The 21202-nt window shown below is 34.6% G+C and overlaps 1 protein-coding gene across 1 annotated transcript; it reads left to right on the top strand.

Annotated features, from left to right (window-relative positions):
- The first annotated feature begins 8501 nt into the window (after positions 1 to 8501).
- LOC124532958 (carboxypeptidase B-like) lies at positions 8502 to 20538 on the top strand. Its single transcript, XM_047108096.1, has 7 exons — positions 8502 to 8610; positions 9294 to 9506; positions 16955 to 17045; positions 17385 to 17486; positions 17871 to 18086; positions 19592 to 20017; positions 20362 to 20538. Exons 1-7 carry the CDS (start codon positions 8531 to 8533, stop codon positions 20524 to 20526), a joined length of 1293 nt encoding a protein of 430 aa, XP_046964052.1. The 5' UTR covers positions 8502 to 8530; the 3' UTR covers positions 20527 to 20538.
- Positions 20539 to 21202: the final 664 nt, after the last annotated feature.

Raw genomic sequence — 21202 nt, 5'->3', positions numbered from 1 at the left:
CTATTTTTTTTTGTGTCACAGCTGTCAGCGTATACCTTCTGGAGACCGCTGAAAATCAGTTTAGAAGCATCATTGATGCTTCTTCTTTTACTGAGCGAATCTCCATTTGGTATTGTTGTACTGCAGCACAATTTTTTTTTTCTTCCCTTTTTCTATTATAATATTAATTTTTTTTTTGTGTAATTTTAATTTATTGTGTTTTTTATACTGTTTTTATATGTGAATAAGATTGTTATTGTGTTGTAGTGCAACTTGACCAATAAATCTTTATTATTATTATTATTATTATTTTCATTTGTTTATTTTTTTCTCGGTTTTCACCGGTATACTGATATGCACGGGCCTAAGCCAAGTGCACAACAGGGTTAGAAGTTAAGGAGGTGGTTTGTGGAGTAGGTTGTGAAGTAGATTCTATGGGGTTCTCATTTTCAGTTTGTAGGAATTTTCTTACGATCCGGCAGGTGTTGAGAATTGCAGCTTTCTGTAGTAAAGTGTAGGTGTTGGGGGGTAAATTAAGTGTTTTAATAGATTTGTGTAACTGTTTTGGTATGACGCCGGTCGTGGAAATGACTATGGGGACTATTATTACTTTCTGCAGGTGCCAAAGTCGGGTTATTTCGTCCTTCAGTTCGGTATATTTTGTCAGTTTATCAGCTATTGTAGTTGGTAAGTTATGGGTGTTAGGTACAGCAATATCTATTAAGTATCCGGTTTTATTGTTTTTATTGATTAATGTGATGTCTGGTCTATTGTAGTGGATTGTGCGATCAGTGAGGATAGCTCGATCAAAGTAAAGTTTACTGGTGGAGTTCTCTAACACACTTTCTGGTATATATTTATAGTACGGCTGTATGGAGGCTATTAGGTTTTGTTGATGGGCAAGTTTTTGATGGATGATATTGGCTATTTGGTCATGTCTATGTTTGTAATCGGTCTGGGCTATTGTTTTACATGCACCTGTTATATGTTGTATCGTCTCTGGGCAACTATTACATTTTCGACATGTATCGGAGTGTAGGGTCTTCGTAATATGTTTCTGATAGTTTTTAGTCTCAATTACTTGATCCTGAATTGCCATAATAAAGCCTTCAGTCTCCGGAAAGAGATCGCCACGACTCAACCATGCGTTCGACGCCTTTTTGTCGACATTAGGTTGGTTTAAGTCGTGGTAGTGTCTCCCGTGCAGAGATTTTCCAGCCCACTCAGCGTGCTTCGTCTTGTCGTCAGTTAGTTTCTCGTTCTTTTGGGATGTATTTTCTATTAAGTTTAAAGGTGTAAATTTACGGTCATTTTTAACTATTGCTTTGTGGAGAGGAGAAGATTCAGCTTTGTTAAAGAAGTACTGTCTCAGGGACGTTATTTGCTTGTTGTGCAGGTTCGTAATGTCAATAAGGCCTCTACCTCCTTCAGTTCTTGGCAGTGTTAGTCTTTGTAAACATGATCTAGGGTGGTGTTTCCGGATTTTTGTCATCGTAGTATTAATAGTACGTTGTAAGGCTTTGAGATCAGACAGTGACCAGTTAATAATGCCGAAGGAGTAAGTTAATATTGGAATTGCAAACGTGTTTATTGCTTTTACTGTATTACGTGAATAGAGCTGAGTTTTTAGAATGGCATTGAGTCTGTGACGGAATTGCTGTTTTAGTTTTACTTTAGTGTCTGTGTGCGGTATTTGACGTGACTGGTTATATCCTAAGTATTTGCATGTCTCTCCTTCATCTAATGGTTGAATTTGTTCCCCTGATTTTAGACTATAAAGGTGTGGATAGTAATGTCCTGATTTAAAGGAATTGATTCTGCACTTGTCTATGCCAAAATCCATTTTAATGTCATCTGAAAACTGTTCAGTAATATTAGCTAATTCATTAAGGCGATACTCACTATTAGCGTACAGTTTTATATCATCCATATATAACAGATGGTTTATATTTTCAGCATTGTCAGTCCGTCCGTTAGTATCTTCTGTACAAGTTAAGTTATATCCTATTGCGCTATCATTGAGTATGTTAGATAGAGGATTCAGGGCAAGGCAAAACCATAACGGGCTTAATGCATCGCCCTGGAAAAGGCCACGAATGGTGGCTTGAATGGTGTTAGTCCCTATGGTGGTGGTGGCGGTGGTTAATTTGAGCTGGGTTGCCCAGTTAGTCATCGATGCTTTTAAAATATTTGTTATTTAGGGGTGTATTTTGTATATTTCCAGAATTTGTAGTAACCAGGAGTGGGGAACTGAGTCATACGCTTTCTTATAATCAATGTACATGGTGAACAGATCAGATTTACTTTTTTGGACTCTTTTGAGTATTACAGAATCTATTATCAATTGTTCCTTGCACCCTTGACTATACTTTCGGCATCCCTGCTCAGCTAGAATATTATTTTCATTAATGTGTTTGTATATAAGTTCCGATAAGCAAGATGTGAGAATTTTGTATAGCGTTTGTAAACATGTTATGGGTCTGTATTTTGCGGGATTAGAGAGGTTACTCCTGTCTTTAGGTATCATGTAAGTGGTGCCTAGTGTAATGTAAGATGGTATTGTACTGGGGTCTTCAATAAATTTGTTAAGGTGGTTGTGTAAGTACCCATGGATGTTCGTGAATTTCTTGTACCAGTAACTGTGAATGAAATCGGAGCCTGGCGCCTTCCAATTGTGTAGATTTTGTAGTACTTTTTTGTAAGTCTCGATTGGAATATGCTCAAAAACCGTTTCTGATGTCACAGCGTTGTTTTTCCTAATTTCAGATTCTATCCAGTCAGCTTCATGATTATGACAAACTGGTTGTTCCCAAATTTCTGCCCAGAACTTATGCAAATCTTGCGGATCCGGGGTATCGTCTAAATTGCTATTGTTATCATGATTGTTTGTGGTTGTTTGTTTTAAGTTTCTGTAGAATTGTTTTTCGTTATTAAAAAATAGGCTATTTTGTTGTTTCCTGAGTGAACAATCTTTATACCTACGTAGGCGCCCTGCTATTACTGCAAGCTTTTGTTTGAGAGTGTCGAGTGTTTGTGTGAGTTGAGTGTTGGGTTCTTCATGGACAGAGTGAATTTTATACTGCTCTACTATGTTTTTTACCTGCCTCTCAAGATGTCTGTTCCTATTTCTGTTTATGAAGTGTGTTATTCTAGCTATTTTAGTTCGTAAATTTTCCAGTCTACGCTCTAATCGTCGTTGCCAGTTGGGTTTGTGATCATTTTGTGCTGAACGAGATCTTTGGTACGGTTCAAGAGAGATCTTTGCACCGTTTACTTTTGCAGCGGTCCACGCTCCACAGTAAATAACAGTTTGTAAGGTGTTAAAATCAGTATCTACATTAACCTTTTCTGGAAGGACTATTTCGTTAAGGTAATGGACTATCTTGGCTAGTTTTTTCGATGGTTTCTGTTTGGGGATGTAACTTCTGTTTGTTGGATCAGTGTCTTTGAAGAATCGGAATGCTTGTAAAAAAGTTTCGTCAATTAGTGAGTCTCTGTCAAGTTGATGTCGGTCGGGTATAAAATCTTTACTAAAATCAAGCTCTATGTTGTTCAAGAAGCTTAAATCACTACTATCAAGGTTTGTGTTCTGTGTACTGTAGGTAATTTGTTCTGTTCTTTGTTCATTTGTGTTTGTGTTATTATCTTTTGTGTTAATTGAGAGTTCTGCAGCTACTTGTTGCTTTATTTCATTAAGTCTATTATCACATATGTGTTTGTTAACTATGATTGCTCGCCTCTGGTCGGCTATTCTTTGCTCACTCAAGTGTGATAGCGAAGGAAATGTGGCAATGAAATTTTCATGTAGTTGCTGCCGATAATTAGTCCGATTTGTCTCTAGTTGAGTAATTCTGTAGTAAGACCTTATTAAGCCTTCATTTTGTTCATTGGTCCATCTCATACGTGTTTGTGAATAATGTGTTTCTTGTGTTAAGCTAACTGGTGGATTAGTCTGAGTCTGTGAGTGTTTTAAATCTTCTTTAACTTCATCGTGGATGCGGTCTATTATATTTTGTGGTAAAACTTTATTGCGAACTATAGCTCTGCGTTGGTCTCCGACTCTTTGGCGGCTTATTTGCATGTCCGGGTACTTTTCTATAAATTTCAGATGTAAGGGCTCGAGATAATTTTTTCTGTCAGTTTCAAGTGCTGTAAGTTGAAGGTAAGTGCGCAGAATGAACATATTCATTTCAGGTGTCCATCGCCTGCGCGTACGAGTAGCAGCCGAGGTGGGTGCGAGCTCAGAGTCTAAGTTGACATCTCGCACAACACCGTCGACCGTGGTAGCAGAAGACAAGGTGGATGATCTCCTTGTCATATAGGATGGGCGAGTTGATGGGATGGATGAGAAAAGTGATCTGGTGTCGTCGCCCGATGATTCAGCTGTAGCATCTTCGTCGTGAGCCCGCTTGTTCAACTCCCGACGTCCGGCTGTAGCATGTTGCGTGGCGGGCGCCCGCCTGCTCAGCGCCGCGCCACCGGTGTCCCGCGAACTGTAGCACCCAACACCGGCTCCAGGTGCGCCTCGGCGACCCACGAGCAGCCACCGAAGATTATATCTATTATTATTACTTTGCTCCATGAGGGTAAAAAGGGTGGGAACGATTGGTTCGGAAAGAGTAACTCAGGTGTTAGTGAGTGTAAAGTGTCTCCCATGTAACGGGGTATTTGATCTAGGTGTTCGGATCTTGTTTTTGTGCCTGCTTTCCTTAAGCCCCCCCACCACGGCAAGGTTCATTCCCTGGGGGGGTTATAATTATTATTATTATATTTTTAGCATAGCTAATTCTCTTCTTTACTGAAAAAAGGATTCTATAACTGTGCACGGGCCTGGGCCAAGTGCATAGCTAGGGGAGTTAGCCTAAAAATTTTCTAACTAGGCGGCATGTATTTAAGATTACGGCTTTCTGTAAAAGTGTGAGAGTAGAATTATTGATATTTAGTAATTTCAGACCGGTATGGAGAGTGTGAGGTATGACTCCAGTGAAGGATAGAACTATAGGTACCATTTTGGTGTTCTTAACTTTCCATTGTGCTTTTATCTGTATGGATAAATCAGTGTATTTAGATATTTTTTCGGTAAAAGTGTTATTTAAGTTATGGGTGTTGCAAATTGGTATATCTATTAAATAAACTGAACTATTTTGTTTATCTAATACTGTTATGTCTGGTCTATTGTTGTAAATGGTTTTATCAGTAACTATAGTTCTATCCCAGTATATCCTATAGCTGTTGTTTTCGAGCACTGATTGTGGCTTATATTTGTAGTACGGTACTTTTTCAGAAATTAATTTATATTGATAACCTAAGTTTTGGTGTATTATGGCTTCAACTTGATCATGGCGGTGTTTGTAATCCGTTTGTGCTATAGACTTGCACGCGCCGGTTATATGCTGTATGGTTTCTGGGCTGCTATGGCAATGTCTACAGGTGTCATTGGTGTTGGATCTATGAATGATATATTTTTGGTAGTTTTTAGTGTCAATAACGTGATCCTGGATAGCCAACATGAAACCTTCAGTTTCTGGAAAAAGATCGCCTCGTTTCAGCCATGCGTTCGACGCTTCTATGTCGACATGTGGTTGCTGTAGGTCAGAGCGATGTCTTCCATGTAGGGCCTTTTGGAGCCAAGTTTTTATCTTGTCTTTACTATCCGTTAATTTTTCATTTAGTTGAGGGTTTCTGTCTAATAAATTAAGGGGTGAAAATTTTTATCTGCGTTTACTATTGATTCATGAAATTCCGAGTTATCTGCGCGTTCATAAAAGAATGTTCTTAACGTATTATTCTGTCTGTTGTGAAGGATGGTTATGTCAATAAGTCCTCTACCTCCTTCTTCCCTTGGGAGTGTTAATCTTTCTATGCAGGAGCGTGGATGATGTTTGCGATGCTTTGTCATTGGAGTACTGATAATGCGTTGAAGCTTTTTTAAGTCACTTTGTGACCATTTAATGACTCCGAAAGAATACGTGAGTCAATACTCATAGGTATAGCGTAAGAGTTTATAGCTTTTATAGTGTTACGAGAGTTGAGTTGTGTTTTAAGTATTGAATCAATTCTATGTGTAAAATTACGTGTAAGGTCTTTTTTTGTTTCTTTTTCACAGATTTGCCGATTCTGCTGAAAACCTAAATATTTGTATGAATCATTTTCATTTAAAGCGTCCATTTTTTTCCTGAATTTAGTATGTAATCATTTAATTGTAGTTTACCCTTTATAAATGAAAATGTTTTACATTTATCAACGCCAAATTCCATATGTATATCTTTTGAAAATTGTTGTGTTATGTCTGCGAGTTGATGAAGGCTTATTACATTGTAAGTGTATAACTTAATGTCGTCCATGTAGAGAAGATATGATATTTTAGTTTGACATAAACTATTATTTGGTACTTTTAACCCAGAATTACATTTATTTAGGAGATAAGAGAGAGGGTTTAATGCAAGGCAAAACCAAAGAGAACTTAATGCGTCTCCTTGGAATATACCTCGCCTTATTGGTATTTCATCAGTTTCTATGGTGTCAATACTCGTTCCTACTTTAAGTTTAGTCCTCCAGGATTGCATTGTATATGAGAGGAAATTTATCACCGTTGGGTTAATATTGTAGACAGTTAAAATTTGGATTAACCAACTATGAGGTACAGAATCAAAGGCTTTACGGTAATCAACGTACATGCTGCAAATATTTTGTTTATTTGCATATGCATTTTTCATAATTACCGAATCTACTATAAGTTGTTCCTTACACCCTTGACTACGTTTTCGGCATCCTTTCTGTTCTTGGGCAAGTATATTATTGCTAGCTATATGTGTATCAATGAGTCGTGTAATACATCCAGTGAGTATTTTGTATATAGTTTGTAAGCAAGTTATTGGTCGGTAATTTGCTGGATTATGTGTTTCATTATTGTCTTTTGGAATCATGAAAGTTGTTCCTTGTGTTATATATTTTGGCATTGAGCTCGGATTTAGAATAAACATATTTAAATATTCATGTAATAAATATTATTACATATGTAATTGTATTTAACTAACATGACTGTATTTTTAAAAATGTTGAAAAAGACCGGTTCGGAAAGTAGATCTACTTGTTGATTATTGTTATTATATATATAATAATTATTATTGATGATATCATAAAGATTTTTTACGGAGTACTGTATTGTACAAGACAAACACTTTTACTTGATACCCATAGTGAGTTTGTGAGAAAATATGTCATTTATCATTTTATGGCTACCGTAGTTTTACAATGACTCTTAATACATTGAATTGTATTCTCATTAGAACTAATTGAAATATTAAATTAATCGTTCAACGGGAAGAAAAAAAAAATTTCAATTACGCAATTTGAACCAAAGAACAAACAGAGCAAGATCAATAAAGCCTTTTAATAAAAACCGCTTAAAAAGGAGATTATCAATCCTGTGTTATTTGCTTTTGTTTATTTTTATACCTCCAAACTTCAGAATTTGAACTGATTTTGAAATTGAATTAAAATTAAAATTGTGAGGGATATTCCCTCTTTTAGAACTCGTTTGATCCTGAAATAAAATACCTTTATGTATTAATAAATCCGTTTTTTTTTTGTTGAAATTTTATATTTGTGATCAAGTATCAAAAGACGAGAAAGGATTAAATAGACTAATTCAAATTTTTACATATATTTGTTCAAGGATTAGAAAAAAAACTTGTCTCAATCAAGCTCCACATATATAACGGATGCATTATAATCAATTAATTTGACATTGAAGACTTTATCTTATCGCTCAAATCCCACGTCAAATATGTAATATTGCCAAAATATTATAGATTATGTCTACCTTGTCTTACAAGATAATGAAAAACAGGTATGAACTGCTAAACACTGGACTGATTGTTTGGTATATGTTATAATAGATTATTATTATTAGGTAGGTATTCTGGCAAATGTGTCACTTGGTGATCTTCACCACTGTGTTAATTTCAGCTGTTGTACCCTGTACACTGATCCGATTACTTTTAAAACTGGAGGACAACGATACTAAATATTACTGTTTGGTGGTAAAATGTGTAATGGGAAGGAGGATAAGGCGAGATGGGTATGAACAACGTACTACCAAATAACAGTACTCAGTATTGTTGTGTTCCGGTCTGAAGGGTGAGTGAGTCAGTGTAACTACAGGCACAAGGGGCATAACATCTTAGTTCCCAAGGTTGGTGGCACATTGACGATGTAAGGAATAGTTAATATTTCTTACAGCGTCATTGTCTATGGGTGATGGTGACCACTTACCATCAGGTGGCCCATATGCTCGTCCACCAACCCATATCATAAAAAAACTACCATTAAATAGGGAGTTCTGAAAGTATATCAAAACAAGAATCGAGTACTCTGGTCATCATTTGACAAAAAAAGTCATATCTTGTGAAGTTATCGCGTAATGTTGTTTAGGTATATTGATAAGACATAATGATTGTAAATATAAGATAAAAAGATTAGAAAATTAATTCAATTTTTACTACTCTAAATTTCCAAAGTTTGACATTCGGTCGCAGTTTCAGTCAGAATGACTTGTCTCAATGTATTTTTGTGTGTTTTGGCATTTGTTAATGCTGTAATAGCAGGAAATCATGAAATATATTCTGGGTACGTGCCTTAATTCTAATCATTGATTTTTGTAAACGATATTATTAATATTATGATAGACTTCTGTTCAAGGTCAGGAAAAGAGTAATTGAGTGGCTTACGGTTTCTTCTTCATTCAATTTCGTATTTAACCTTGTAAAGTCACAATTCAAAAGTGCTGTTAAACATCTTGAAGGGAGTATCTTGATTTGATTCGATTTGTTGTACACCAGTTAGGATTTAATGAGCTAGTGATTAGGCGCACAAAACAACATATTGGAATCTGTGATTGGAGATATATTAACGGTAAAAGAAGTTGTTAATATTTCTAAACCATCAAATAAGCAATTAGTTCTTCAAATATAATAATAAATAAATAACGTTATTTAAACAAAAATGTACTATGGACTCAACATGTTAGCCTATATTCTAAATCCTACTTCCAGGTGTTTTGTTAAAGCTAAATCATAAATCCAAAAGCTCCGGTGAGCTTCGCTTTGTTCTTAGAGAACCTGCCTCCATATGCAGAGGAACTTTCTTTAAAGTGCTTGTAGTATTGCTGATTTCGAAAACAATGTAAATATAAAATGGCATCAAATTTTTCTTATTTATAGTAAACAATTTACACAACACGGTTTGTAAATTTTCCATAAACTTGGTTCTAAAAAATCGGTGACTTATGTAAATTTCCTTTTTTCCAACAGCTATTCGGTTCATGGCGTTCGTCTCCGTGATCAAGCAGACCAGATAGTCCTTCACAAACTGGAAGAAGATTTAAATATAGATTTATGGAACCATGGCGCTCCAGGACTTCGAGATGCATTGATTATGGTCTCACCAGAAAATAAACACGAATTTTTGGCCACATTAGACCGAAATGGCATGAACCATTACCTGCATCTTGATGATGTAGCCTCGTAAGTAATGCCTCACATTTCATCAGTTTAATTTATTAGAAAAGTACCTTTGCTGCCCGATTATACTCCTCAAGTAATTATTAAATAAATTACTAGCTTTACCCGCCCGCTTCGCTGGGCATTACATTAACGTTACGTTAACAGCCTGTACACTTATCACTGCTAGGCTATGGCCACTTCTGTCTTTGAGGAGAAGATTTTGGAGGATATTCCACCACGCTGCTGAGTAGCAGATACACATGTAGCCGAATTTCATTGAAATTAGACACATATAGGTTTCCACGCGATGTTTTCCATCACCGTCGAGCTTGAGATGAATTATAAACACAAATAAAGTAGTTGCTTGCCCGGCCTGTGAACCCGCAATCATTGGTTAAGATGCACGCGTTCGAAAAGAGAGTTAGTGGGAATCAATTTTGTTTTATACTATATAGTGATAACAAATAAGTACAATATACACAGTTTTCACTCATTAGGAAACCGCTATGTCCCTCTGTTTTAAAACTGTAATATCTTCGAAAATATTCATTTAAATTACATGCTCTGAAGGGCCATATTGATCTACATTGAATGCGCAATTTATCTAATTGGATAAAGATTAATGCTATATTGCTTAAAATCATTTCGAAAATAAGCCATTATTTGTCGTAAAAAGTAACGATAAAAATGTTCATTTGGGTTCTTAATAGACAAACATATGCTTACTAACTTTTTTCTAGACATTTATGTGGTGTACAATTCTGTAGTACATTATTTTAATCTGTCATTATGTCTATTAAAAAAACCGTATCAAAATCTGTTGCTTAGTTTTAAAGATTTAAGCGTACAAAAGGAAATAGGGACAGAGAAAGCGACTTAGTTTTATACTATGTAAAGATTATAAGGAGTCCTAAAAACAACACAAATCATTCTGCACTAATGTTATATTCCTAGTATTTCAAACGGGTTTTTTTTGGTTTATGATAAAAGTGAGATATTGTATAGACAGTCTATATTTACAACAAAGATTAAGATTATAATTCACAATTCGTGAAAATAATTCCTACATAATTATCATAAAAATTATCAGATTATAATCGAGACTGAATGAAAAAAATCAGAAATTTTTAACTTTGCCGTTTAGTAAATTTAAATCGTTTGTAAAAAATACATTGGTAGAAAAAGCATATTATTCGATACAAGATTTTGTAGATGATAAAAAAGCGTGGAGTTAATACCTGTTGACTTCCAAGCAGGATACATTAATTGAAATAATTGTATTTAATTAACATGACGTTGTATTTTTTAAATGTTAAAAAAAGAGTAACTACTGAGTTTCTTGCCGGTTCTTCTCGGTAGAATCTACTTTCCGAACCGGTGGTAGCTTCACTTAATTGTAAAATGACGATTCAAAAGTGCTTATAAAAGCCTACTTGAATAAAGATTATTTTGATTTTGAATTCTCGACAAAAAGGTAATCAATCATCTATTTTAATATCGATTCAGTTAGTTTAAGTTAGTACTCATAAACAACAATACTAACCGCACTCCGTTATGAGTCCGAGTCAATACACTACGTTACAGACATAAAATTATCTTAAAATCTAACAATATTTTAGTACAATATTCATCTTATTTATTAGGAATTTAGATAAATGCTGTACATATATAAATAAATAATACCTAATAGGTTGGTGAAGAGGAAAATGTTTGCATTGGCGATGAAAGGGATACTTAATATAGGTGGTATCACAACCCATTAGGTGGGCCATTTGTTATTTCACCTAACACTTGTATAAAAACCGACTGACCTACATTTTTGCCAGCTCCTATACCAATAGATATCATAAATTTACAATTGTCCTAAAATGCGATACCTTTTACGGAAACTTAGTACACCCGTCTGGGTATCACTAAATCATATTTTATTTTCATTTATATAGTTGCTGGCTTTGACCTGGAAAGAATGATAAAAATCTCTTACGATAGATGGTCGTAACTCACTAATTTGTCTCCTAATTTTTTAATTGAATGTGCTACAATCGACTGGATAATCGTACTTAAATAAAATAACTACTTACATTGTTAATATTTTTCCATAACACAACTGCTTTTGCTACTTACAGTGGGATCAGAGTAATGTGTTGATGTTGTCCAATATTTATTTAGTTATTTATTTAATACTAGCTATACCCGCCCGCTTCGCTGGGCATTAGTCGCAGAAAAAAAAATCGTTTTATAATTAATTACTGATCGTAAACAATGTACAAATAATAAAGAAACCAATAAAGAAACATCGAGATCTAATCAAATTCTGAAAAAAAAATAATATTCGTCATCTATTTCATCTTCTTCAATGATATTCTAGATATGCTGCAGATTGGTCAGAACACCCATAAATTTATACGATGTTTTATAGGTACGATGAAATTTTTAATTAAATTTCTATAGTCTGTAAAAGTTTGCATCAAACCAATACGTCCTCTTTTGTCCGGTTCTATCGAATATCGATGTTATTATATTACATCTACAACCTTGTCAATACTTGCGAACGTACGTCAGAGCATCCTGAGCATATTCGTGCATATGTCTTGGACTTCCACTGTACGAAGATCTTTGTCCAATATCAGCAGCTATTTTATCATTCGATATCTCGGTATCTCGTAAATAAATGTACTCTTTGGCTCAGAGTTTTGATTGGTTGTATCGAATGTAGTTTAATCGCTCGTTCTCGACCATAGCGTACATGTCAACAATGAATTGTTAAAACAGTTGACGACACTTCAGAATATGGTTAGATTAATTATCTCTAATCATTATACGATACACAAAAAAATCCATACAACTAACTCTTCGATGCCACAGAACCTGTCGTGAGAATATTCTGATACAGTCCGAGATGATATCCATCTATAATTGGATAATCGTAATAATTGTCATACGATTGATGTGTTTCAGCGACACCTTGATTGTTTTTGTGTCGCTTAGTGATAACAATACCTTGTTTTGTAATTTCCGTACCGACAACTACAGCTGTGACTTCAGGAACTACGGCAGCGTTAAAATGCCTTTCATGCTCTGCCTTCAATGGCGTTCTATCTGCATTGATAATCACTTTGAATCATTTGTTGTTTCACCTTCTAGAGCAGTTTTAAAATCATTAACTAAACAATTATTTTCATAAAGCATAATCCTAAATTTAGCGACGATTTCTCGATTAGTTGTGGTACTGAACATGCATCGAAGAACAATCTTTTTCTCCGTTGTCCGTGGAATAAATGTCCAGACACTGGAAATTTAATTTAGGCACTGGAAGTGGTGAACCAATCATATGATACACTTTAAACGCAGACGCGAAATTATTGAAATAACAATATTTGTTGCTCCAAATGATGTCATTTCAAAGCAAGAATTGTAATTTCTAATATGCTTAAGGAAATATTCAGACTCCTCAGTAGTTCCCGTAACGTAGATAAGAAGAGATTCTGGTGGTTCAACCAGTTGTGGTAAATACATTTTGCCAGTGGAGTAGCACTATACCAGCAGTTTATTTTAAACATCATAGCGTGACAATATGGGCAAACTATATTCATTGAACCAATGATCACATCGGGATTTATTGAGATTGGTTCTAGTTCTTGACTGAGTCTATTTTAATCGTTGATCATCCAGTCGTTGGGCTCGCTCGTCAGTTTTTTCAGTATTTCTTGATGAAGATGCTTGTTCGAAGATCTGGAACTTAATCATTACGTTGACTAACTATTTTGGCAGCTCTCAAACTAGAAATTCGGATTATATTTGTTTCTAAGCGTATTTCTTGTTGGTGTGTTGTTTCCGTAGCTCTTTTGGATGACGCTGCGCATATATTATTGATGTTCCGATCTTTTGTTTCTTTTGTAGTTGCTTTTTGGCTGTTTGTCTTACGATTACATTTTATACTAAAGATTCATTGTTATTGGAGTTATGAGTATACTTACCAATTATGATTATTGTTTACTTTCTTATAATCAAAACAGCTATAACTTCTTCCCGTGTATGTAATTTATAACTATTTTATTTTAAGATGACAATTATTATTGTTGTGATTATTTTATGCTTATTGACATATGACGGAAATTAAGTGAGTTATTATGCTTTTTGAATAGATTTTCATTATTTATTTGATTTTTTATAGTTATCGGTTTATCGGTATAGAAGTGCATCGTGATACTCGTAAGGGCCATCTGTTGGTTATTATTAATGATACGGATGAAATAATCACATTCTCCGTGAAAAAATACATGTACGTACTCATTTTCGTGACAATGGGTTGAACGGTGTAAATATATTTATATCGCAGCGCTACCTGGTGGCGAGTTACATCAATGGGGAAAGCATAATCTCTTTATTCATTTAATCTTAATGATCGATCAAATAGTTTCTGAGTTTATAGAAGACACACATACAAACACATCCACTTTTGTATTTGTATATAGATAGCCTATCATTTGCGCAAGCAGATGTTCTTCCTGTTTACCAATTTTTATAAAGATCGGTGCATCTGTTCTCGAGTTATAGCAGAACATACAGACAGACAAAAATGTCAAAAATGGTAAAAATTATGTCAGTCAATCACAAAAAGAATATTAATGACAAATTACGATAAAAATAAGTGTACAGACAGACTCTAGAGATTTATATAGTAGTATAGATTTAGTATTCACGTGCGATAGCTTTATTATTAGCGTATTTCATGTATAACTTGGGTGTTTCTATACCGATTTCTATGCTTCTTTTTTATGGAATAGTTAATACTGTTAACTTTTTTAATTTGGGATGATTGAGAGTGTTATAAACGCAGGAATAGACAAATATAATCAGAAAGCTTCGAACTACTAAGCTATTGAGAGTGACACGTGTTATTGTGAGTCAACCATAAAAGATAGACAAAGGCTGTCATGGGATATTTTTTACATAATTTTAAGGAGAACTATGTATCTATGTAGCTTTAACCATTAAGGTTGTAGACGCGACGGAAGGTTAAAATATGGAGTAACTTCTCCCGTTTTCCCGACATTTCCCTTCACTGCTCTGCTCCTATTGACTGTAGCTTGATGAAAAGTATACTATAACCAGCTCAGGAGTATGAAAAATAATTGTACCAAGTTTCGTTAAAATCCGTCGAGTAGTTTTTGTTTCTATAACGGTTATACGGACAGACAGACAGACAGACAAAAATTTTACTGATTGCATTTTTGCCATCAGTATCGACCCCTTTTCAACCTCTGATAGTTTTTTTGGAAAAATATTTCATGTACAGAATTGACATCCCTACAGATTTATTATAAGTATAGATTACGTAGTCATCAATACAAGATCTCACAATGAATGAATTTAATTTAACTAGATTTTATATATTTATAATAGACGTTGAGTAAAACAAATAATAACCACGATTAAACAAAATAATTATTTTGGACAAGAAATTTTCTATGGTAAATATAAACATGATAAAAATATTGTTTTATACGAGGCTTATCAGTACGATCTCTTTATACTAGTCAGCATTTTTCAAGAGATTTTCGCTTATCGCAACTGAGCCCTAGCGTTTATGTTATCTTTAGCGACTGAACAGCCATAAACGAGTGTAGCCGGAGCTTTATAGCTCTTCTTTCACACCTCATATAGGACCGGCGGACCGACATTTTATAGCCGTTTCGAGCAGAATATTACTCATTTAGTCGTGGGAGAATTTAGAATGTCACTTCATATTTGAAAGGGTGGCAAAAATATACTCTATATCTATTGTGAAAACATTTTGTTTTAAATTATAAATGTATCAACAACAACAGCCTGTAAATTCCCACTGCTGGGCTAAAGGCCTCCTCTCCCTTTGAGGAGAACGTTATGGAACATATTCCACCACACTGTTCCAATGCGGGTTGGTGGAATACACATGTGGCAGAATTTCTATGAAATTTGTCACATGCAGGTTTCCTCACGATGTTTTCCTTCACCGCTGAGCACGAGATGAATTACAAAGACAAATTAAGCACTGCCTGGGTTTGAAACCGCAATCATCGGTTAAGATTCAAGCGTTCTTACCACTGGGCCATCTCGGCTCGGCATAAATGTATATAATTTGTTAAATCTTTATTAGTGGTATAGTTTGTTTTACTTAATTGAATGTAGTATTAAACCTTTTTTATATCTAGATACACTGTCAAATCTGAGAAGAAAATAAAAGAGACCAGACAAACTTAAACATTACAGTATAGTACAGTTTGCTATCTATGTGTGCGTGTAGCACATATAGATACCAAACTGTAATATATTGGTGTGGTATTCTTTAAATATGCTTATCATATAATTTAATTATTTAAACAAAAGATTCAGTTATTGATTTTGCAGTCAAACCAGTTTTATGGGACCAGATGATGAACGCATTCTGTAAATATTACGTTGTAGGAAACATATGAAAGAGAAAAATGGCGCTTGGTTGGGTCTTTTGTTTTTAAAGATTTCTCCGCGTTGATGCGAATGTGTCGAGCATATGACGAAATATAAACGTAAAAAAGGGTCACATAACTTAGCGTTGCTCGTTTGACACAGGGTTATATGTACTTCGGTAAAAATTCACTCGTTCTAACAACACCAACACAGTTTCTGGAAATGTTTATTAAATTGTACAATAAGTAACACTAGTTGACCGTTCCAACTTCTTAAGGATAAAATTATTTTTCTATGAGTAATCCTTACTTAATTTCCCAAAAACTCTAAAGTTCCGAAGAGGAAAAGGAAACGAGTATCTATGCTTAATTTTAAGTCAATTAGTCCTAAAAAGTTTAGTAAAAATTGCGATTAACCTGATATGATATAATATATTATATAAGAGTCGAGATGGCCCAGTGGTTAAAACGCATGCATCTTGAAAGATGATTGCGCACGCACCTCTGAATATTCATGTGTTTATAATTTATCTCGTGTTCAGCGGTTAACGAAAACATCGTGAAGAAATCTTCATGTCTCTAACTTCATAGAAATTATGTCACATGTGTATTCTATCAACTCGCATTGAAAAGCCTGGTGGAATATATCCCAAACTTTCTCCTACGGGGGAGAGGAGGCCTTAGCCCAGCAGTGGGACATTTACAGGCTGTTGTTATTAATTGTTGTTGTGTTGATGATATACATATATTGCACAATAAGCACTATAAGTATTCTATAACTGTAGTACTGGTTTAGCTAACTTGCGAGATATAAATCTATGCTCAGCTAGAATTCAACTTAAGATGCCCGATTTCGACGAGACAATGTGAAAGTATATTTCTTAGAAGATCCAGTCCAATCTCGAGAGATCTTAAATTCTGTAATCTTTAGTCATCCTCTTATATTTGTATCAAATAAAGTCATATTAATAATGTTGATAACAGTCATACAGATAAGAGGCTTACAGTGGACAAAGCTCACAGTGATACATTGTTTTCTAGATCTCTCAAAGAACACGACACACGAGTATCTAGTTGGAAGCTGAGTAGGACTAATAGGATGCCGTTTGAAGACTATCCGAGATACGCTGAGGTAATGTCTTTTTTTTTAATAGAGACAGAAAAAGGTTTTTGCCTTTTATTCCAGAACTTATAATCATATTTAAAAGTACTTTTTGTCTTCGTTAGATACCTGATCAAATGTGTGTTTATTATAGGGTTTGACCAGTATTTAATTTATTAATGTGCCTTCAAATTTTCGAATTCTTAGAAAACATAATTTGTAGAAATGTTTGAATATATTTTTGAGTAAATAAATTATTTAGTATTGTTCACAAGCAAAGAATTATAGAAGATATTCATTTATTATAAAAGTAATCATCTTATGAAATGAAAATTTAAATTTTTAATTGTTTTTAATTGACTATTACAGGTGGATGCCTACATGGAAAGAATAGCTAGAGAATATCCAAATTTAGTGACTTTGGTGAACGCTGGACCCAGCTTCGAAGGTCGAGCTGTCAAATACTTGAAGGTAGCTGACACGTTTAGAAAAGTTTAAACGTCAAATTCCAAAACAAGTATCAAGAAAGTTTTTCCGTAAGGAATATTATAAAACCAATTACTTTTTGGATGATGAAACACCTTCGGAATTGAACGATACCATCTGGTCGATTTAATTAAAACAAATATTCGAATGATGAAAAGAAAGATACGCTGTGGTTTTTTCTTAATCGGGACAAAATTTTTGAAACTCAATGGGCATGTATAATGCTTCTATAATATTGATTTATACATTTTATTATAAATGTTCTTAGATAGTTTGACTAAAATCAATGCTTTCCATAATAATGTTGTTATATATTTAGATAAAATTTTAATATATTGTAATAAAAGTGTGTCAATATATTTTTTTAAGATATCGACCACAAACTTCACCGACCCTAGCAAACCGGTGTATTTCATCGATTCTACGATGCACGCGAGAGAATGGGTGATTGTTCCATTCGCTCTGTACACTATACACCGACTGGTAGAGAACCTGAGAGATCAGGATAGGGATCTACTGGACAACATCGACTGGATCGTGATGCCCATGGTCAACCCTGATGGCTATGAATACAGTCACACTAATGTGAGTAATTATATAGTGAGTCGAGATGGCACAGTGGTTAGAACGCGTGCATCTTAACCAATGATTGCGGGCTCAAACCCAGGTAAGCACCGCTGATTCATGTGCTTAATTTGTCTTTACAATTTATCTCGTGCTCAGCGGTGAAAGAAAACATCGTGAGGAAACCTGCATGTGACAAATTTCATAGAAATTCTGCCAAATGTGTATTCCACCAACCCGCATTGGAACAGCGTGGTAGAATATGTTTCAAACCTTATCCTCAAAGGGAGAGGAGGCCTTTATCACAGCAGTGGGAATTTGCAGGCTGTTGTTTTATATTATATAGTGAGTAATTCAAACTCAAACTCAAATTACTTTATTCAATACTAGCGGTCGCCCGCGGCTTCGCCCGCGTAGATAACGGTTCATAATCAGTCTTCTAATATCCCTACTGCTGAGGCACGGTCACATTTGAAGAATTACTGCAACCGGCGCTTGGATCTATTGTGATAAACCTCAAATTCGTGATCACAACACATCAGCCAGACCAACATCAGCCACGAATCTGATGAGGTTCTTAGGGTCGGAGGCCATTATGCCCTCTAAGGACCGGAGTTAGAATATTTTATAGTTCTATCTTTTATAGTTTAGGCATCATACGCAAAAAATCAATCATTTCTGGTAGATTTTTTCCTTTTTTGTCCGAAAAATCCAAAATATCTTACGGAACCCTATTTTTTTTTTCAAAATAAAATTTAGTCTATGTTATGCGGGATTATTTTAGCTTTCGAATGGTGAAAGAATTTTTAAAATCGGTCCAGTAGTTTTTGAGCCTATTCATTACAACCAAACAAACAAAGTTTCTCTCTTTATAATATTAGTGTAGATAGAATTATTACACTCTCTTTTTGATGCTCAATTGAAACAGTACCACCAGTTCAGAAAATAAAACGCCCTGACCTGAGAAGAACCCGCAAAAGAAAATCAGAAGGTTTTTCTTGTCTCCTAAATTATTTACAAAGTAGTCTCGTATTAATAATATAGTAATATTATTTAGACGAAAGTATCTTTGGTTTCTCTTTCATTAGATGATTCTGGAGATTTTTTTTTTTGTAGAAAATGTTTTAAGCACTTAGTCTGCACGATTCATTATATTTAGGATAAATTTATCCCGATGTGTTGTAAATCATTGACAATTATTAAATGATTATGCTTAATTATAGTACAGTCAAAGTAAGATAAACCTTCGTTAGTGGTCAAATTAATTCCCATATCAAGTCTTAAACTCTTAGTACCTTTTAAATCTAGACAATCTAAGCAAATAATTGCGATTCAATATGTCATTCTCGATCGGTAAAGCAGATTATCGCTCATACTAAGCACACGAAAATAGGTCTTAAGGTAGACGAACGTAAGACGAACTTTTGTGACCCCGACTGTATTTCAAAAAGAAGCAACTTAGGTTTAAAGACGGTTTTGAGATGTTTTATATTACAAATAAAATTATGTAATACATTTTAATACAGGAACGACTTTGGCGCCGTACTCGATCTTTCAATGCATCTGTCAGCACGGAGTGTTGGGGCGTCGATGCGAACAGAAATTTTGATATCAACTTCAATACTCTTGGCGTCTCATCAAATCCTTGCTCTGACATATATCCAGGACATGAAGCTTTCTCTGAACCGGAAGCGCGATACATCAGAGATGTTATTCTTGAAAACTTAGACCGTATGCAGTTGTACCTCAATGTTCACAGTTTCGGAAACTACGTCGTCTTCGGATACGGCAATACATCGTTGCCACACAATGTAGTTCAGTTGCACCAAGTCGGAGCAGCGATGGGAGCTGCCATAGATGTAAAGAAGCTCGATAAAGCTCCGTTTTATTTGATTGGAAACAGCAATTTATTAATGTATGAATGCTCTGGTAGCTCGCAGGATTATGCACAGGTATGGCTTGATTTTATTTCACGTAAATTTTTCATTAATTTTCATTCAAATGAGGATTATAGATTTGTTATTATTTTACTGATTACAATAATTTCCGTTATATTAATTTACCGCGTACCTGAATTTTTATGATTTTATTTTTATTTAAATACATCTCGTATTTGATGAAAGAAAACATCGTGAGACGACCGGCACTTGGCAGATGGGAGTCTGTTACGTATGCATACATGTGACATATTGGTGGAAATCACAGCCGCTATGCCGCCACAGCTTAGCAGTGGGTTGTTGACAAGCTGTTATTTTTTTATTATATCTACTATCCTCACTTGACCACTTGTTTCTAGGCTGTGGGCGTACCGTTCTCCTATACCCTGGAGATGGCTGGTTACGAGTATGACTTCCGAGTACCTCCCCAATACATCGATCAGATAAATACAGAAACTTGGGAAGGTATCGTGGCGTCAGCTCGTCTTGCAAACTTGTATTATAGAGCGAGAAATCGTAACTAAAGACTTACAACGATTTGAGGAAAAATTCTGTTATATCATAATGTTTGAAATAAAGTTCTTATATGATATGTTCGTGTTTTAAATATTCCTCCAAAAAAAATTATAAAATCTATCGGAATTCTTTTCACTATTATACTTTTTTTTAATAATCCACTCACTAAATACTTATATGTATTGTAAATTATTAGGAATATAATTTTTGTTCATAGTATTTGTTATAATTAAATCGTAACATTAGGGCCAAAAAATTATTATTTTCTGATTTCGTTCTATAATCTATTTCGGTATATCAGATTGCAATTTTTCAGATAAATCTATAACAGAGTACAGTTTTATTTCTTCTCAAACTTTGTTAATTTATTCCATTGTGTACATTTAATATTTATATATCAGCGATATGGCCTATTGCTTTTAAAATCTCAGTTAAGGTAATATTAAAGAAGCTAACTAAAAATAAATTTAAAATGTAATTTACTTTTGACAGTTAAGTTAAAACTATGTAAAAAGTTATATTCAGACCGGAGGCTACGTCATACATTTGAGTCTTTAAATAATTCTGGAAATGAACTAAAAATTTCCTGAAGTAAGTTATAAAGGCATTAGGGTGACCCTTTTTGGTAAGTGACTTCATTTTGATTTTCTTATTTTAATCTTGTTGCGCTCTGAGGTCACTAGT

Source organism: Vanessa cardui, chromosome 10 (genome assembly GCF_905220365.1).
Source record: "Vanessa cardui chromosome 10, ilVanCard2.1, whole genome shotgun sequence".
Classification (NCBI taxonomy): domain Eukaryota; kingdom Metazoa; phylum Arthropoda; class Insecta; order Lepidoptera; family Nymphalidae; genus Vanessa; species Vanessa cardui.
This window is presented reverse-complemented; position numbering and strand designations above follow the sequence as displayed.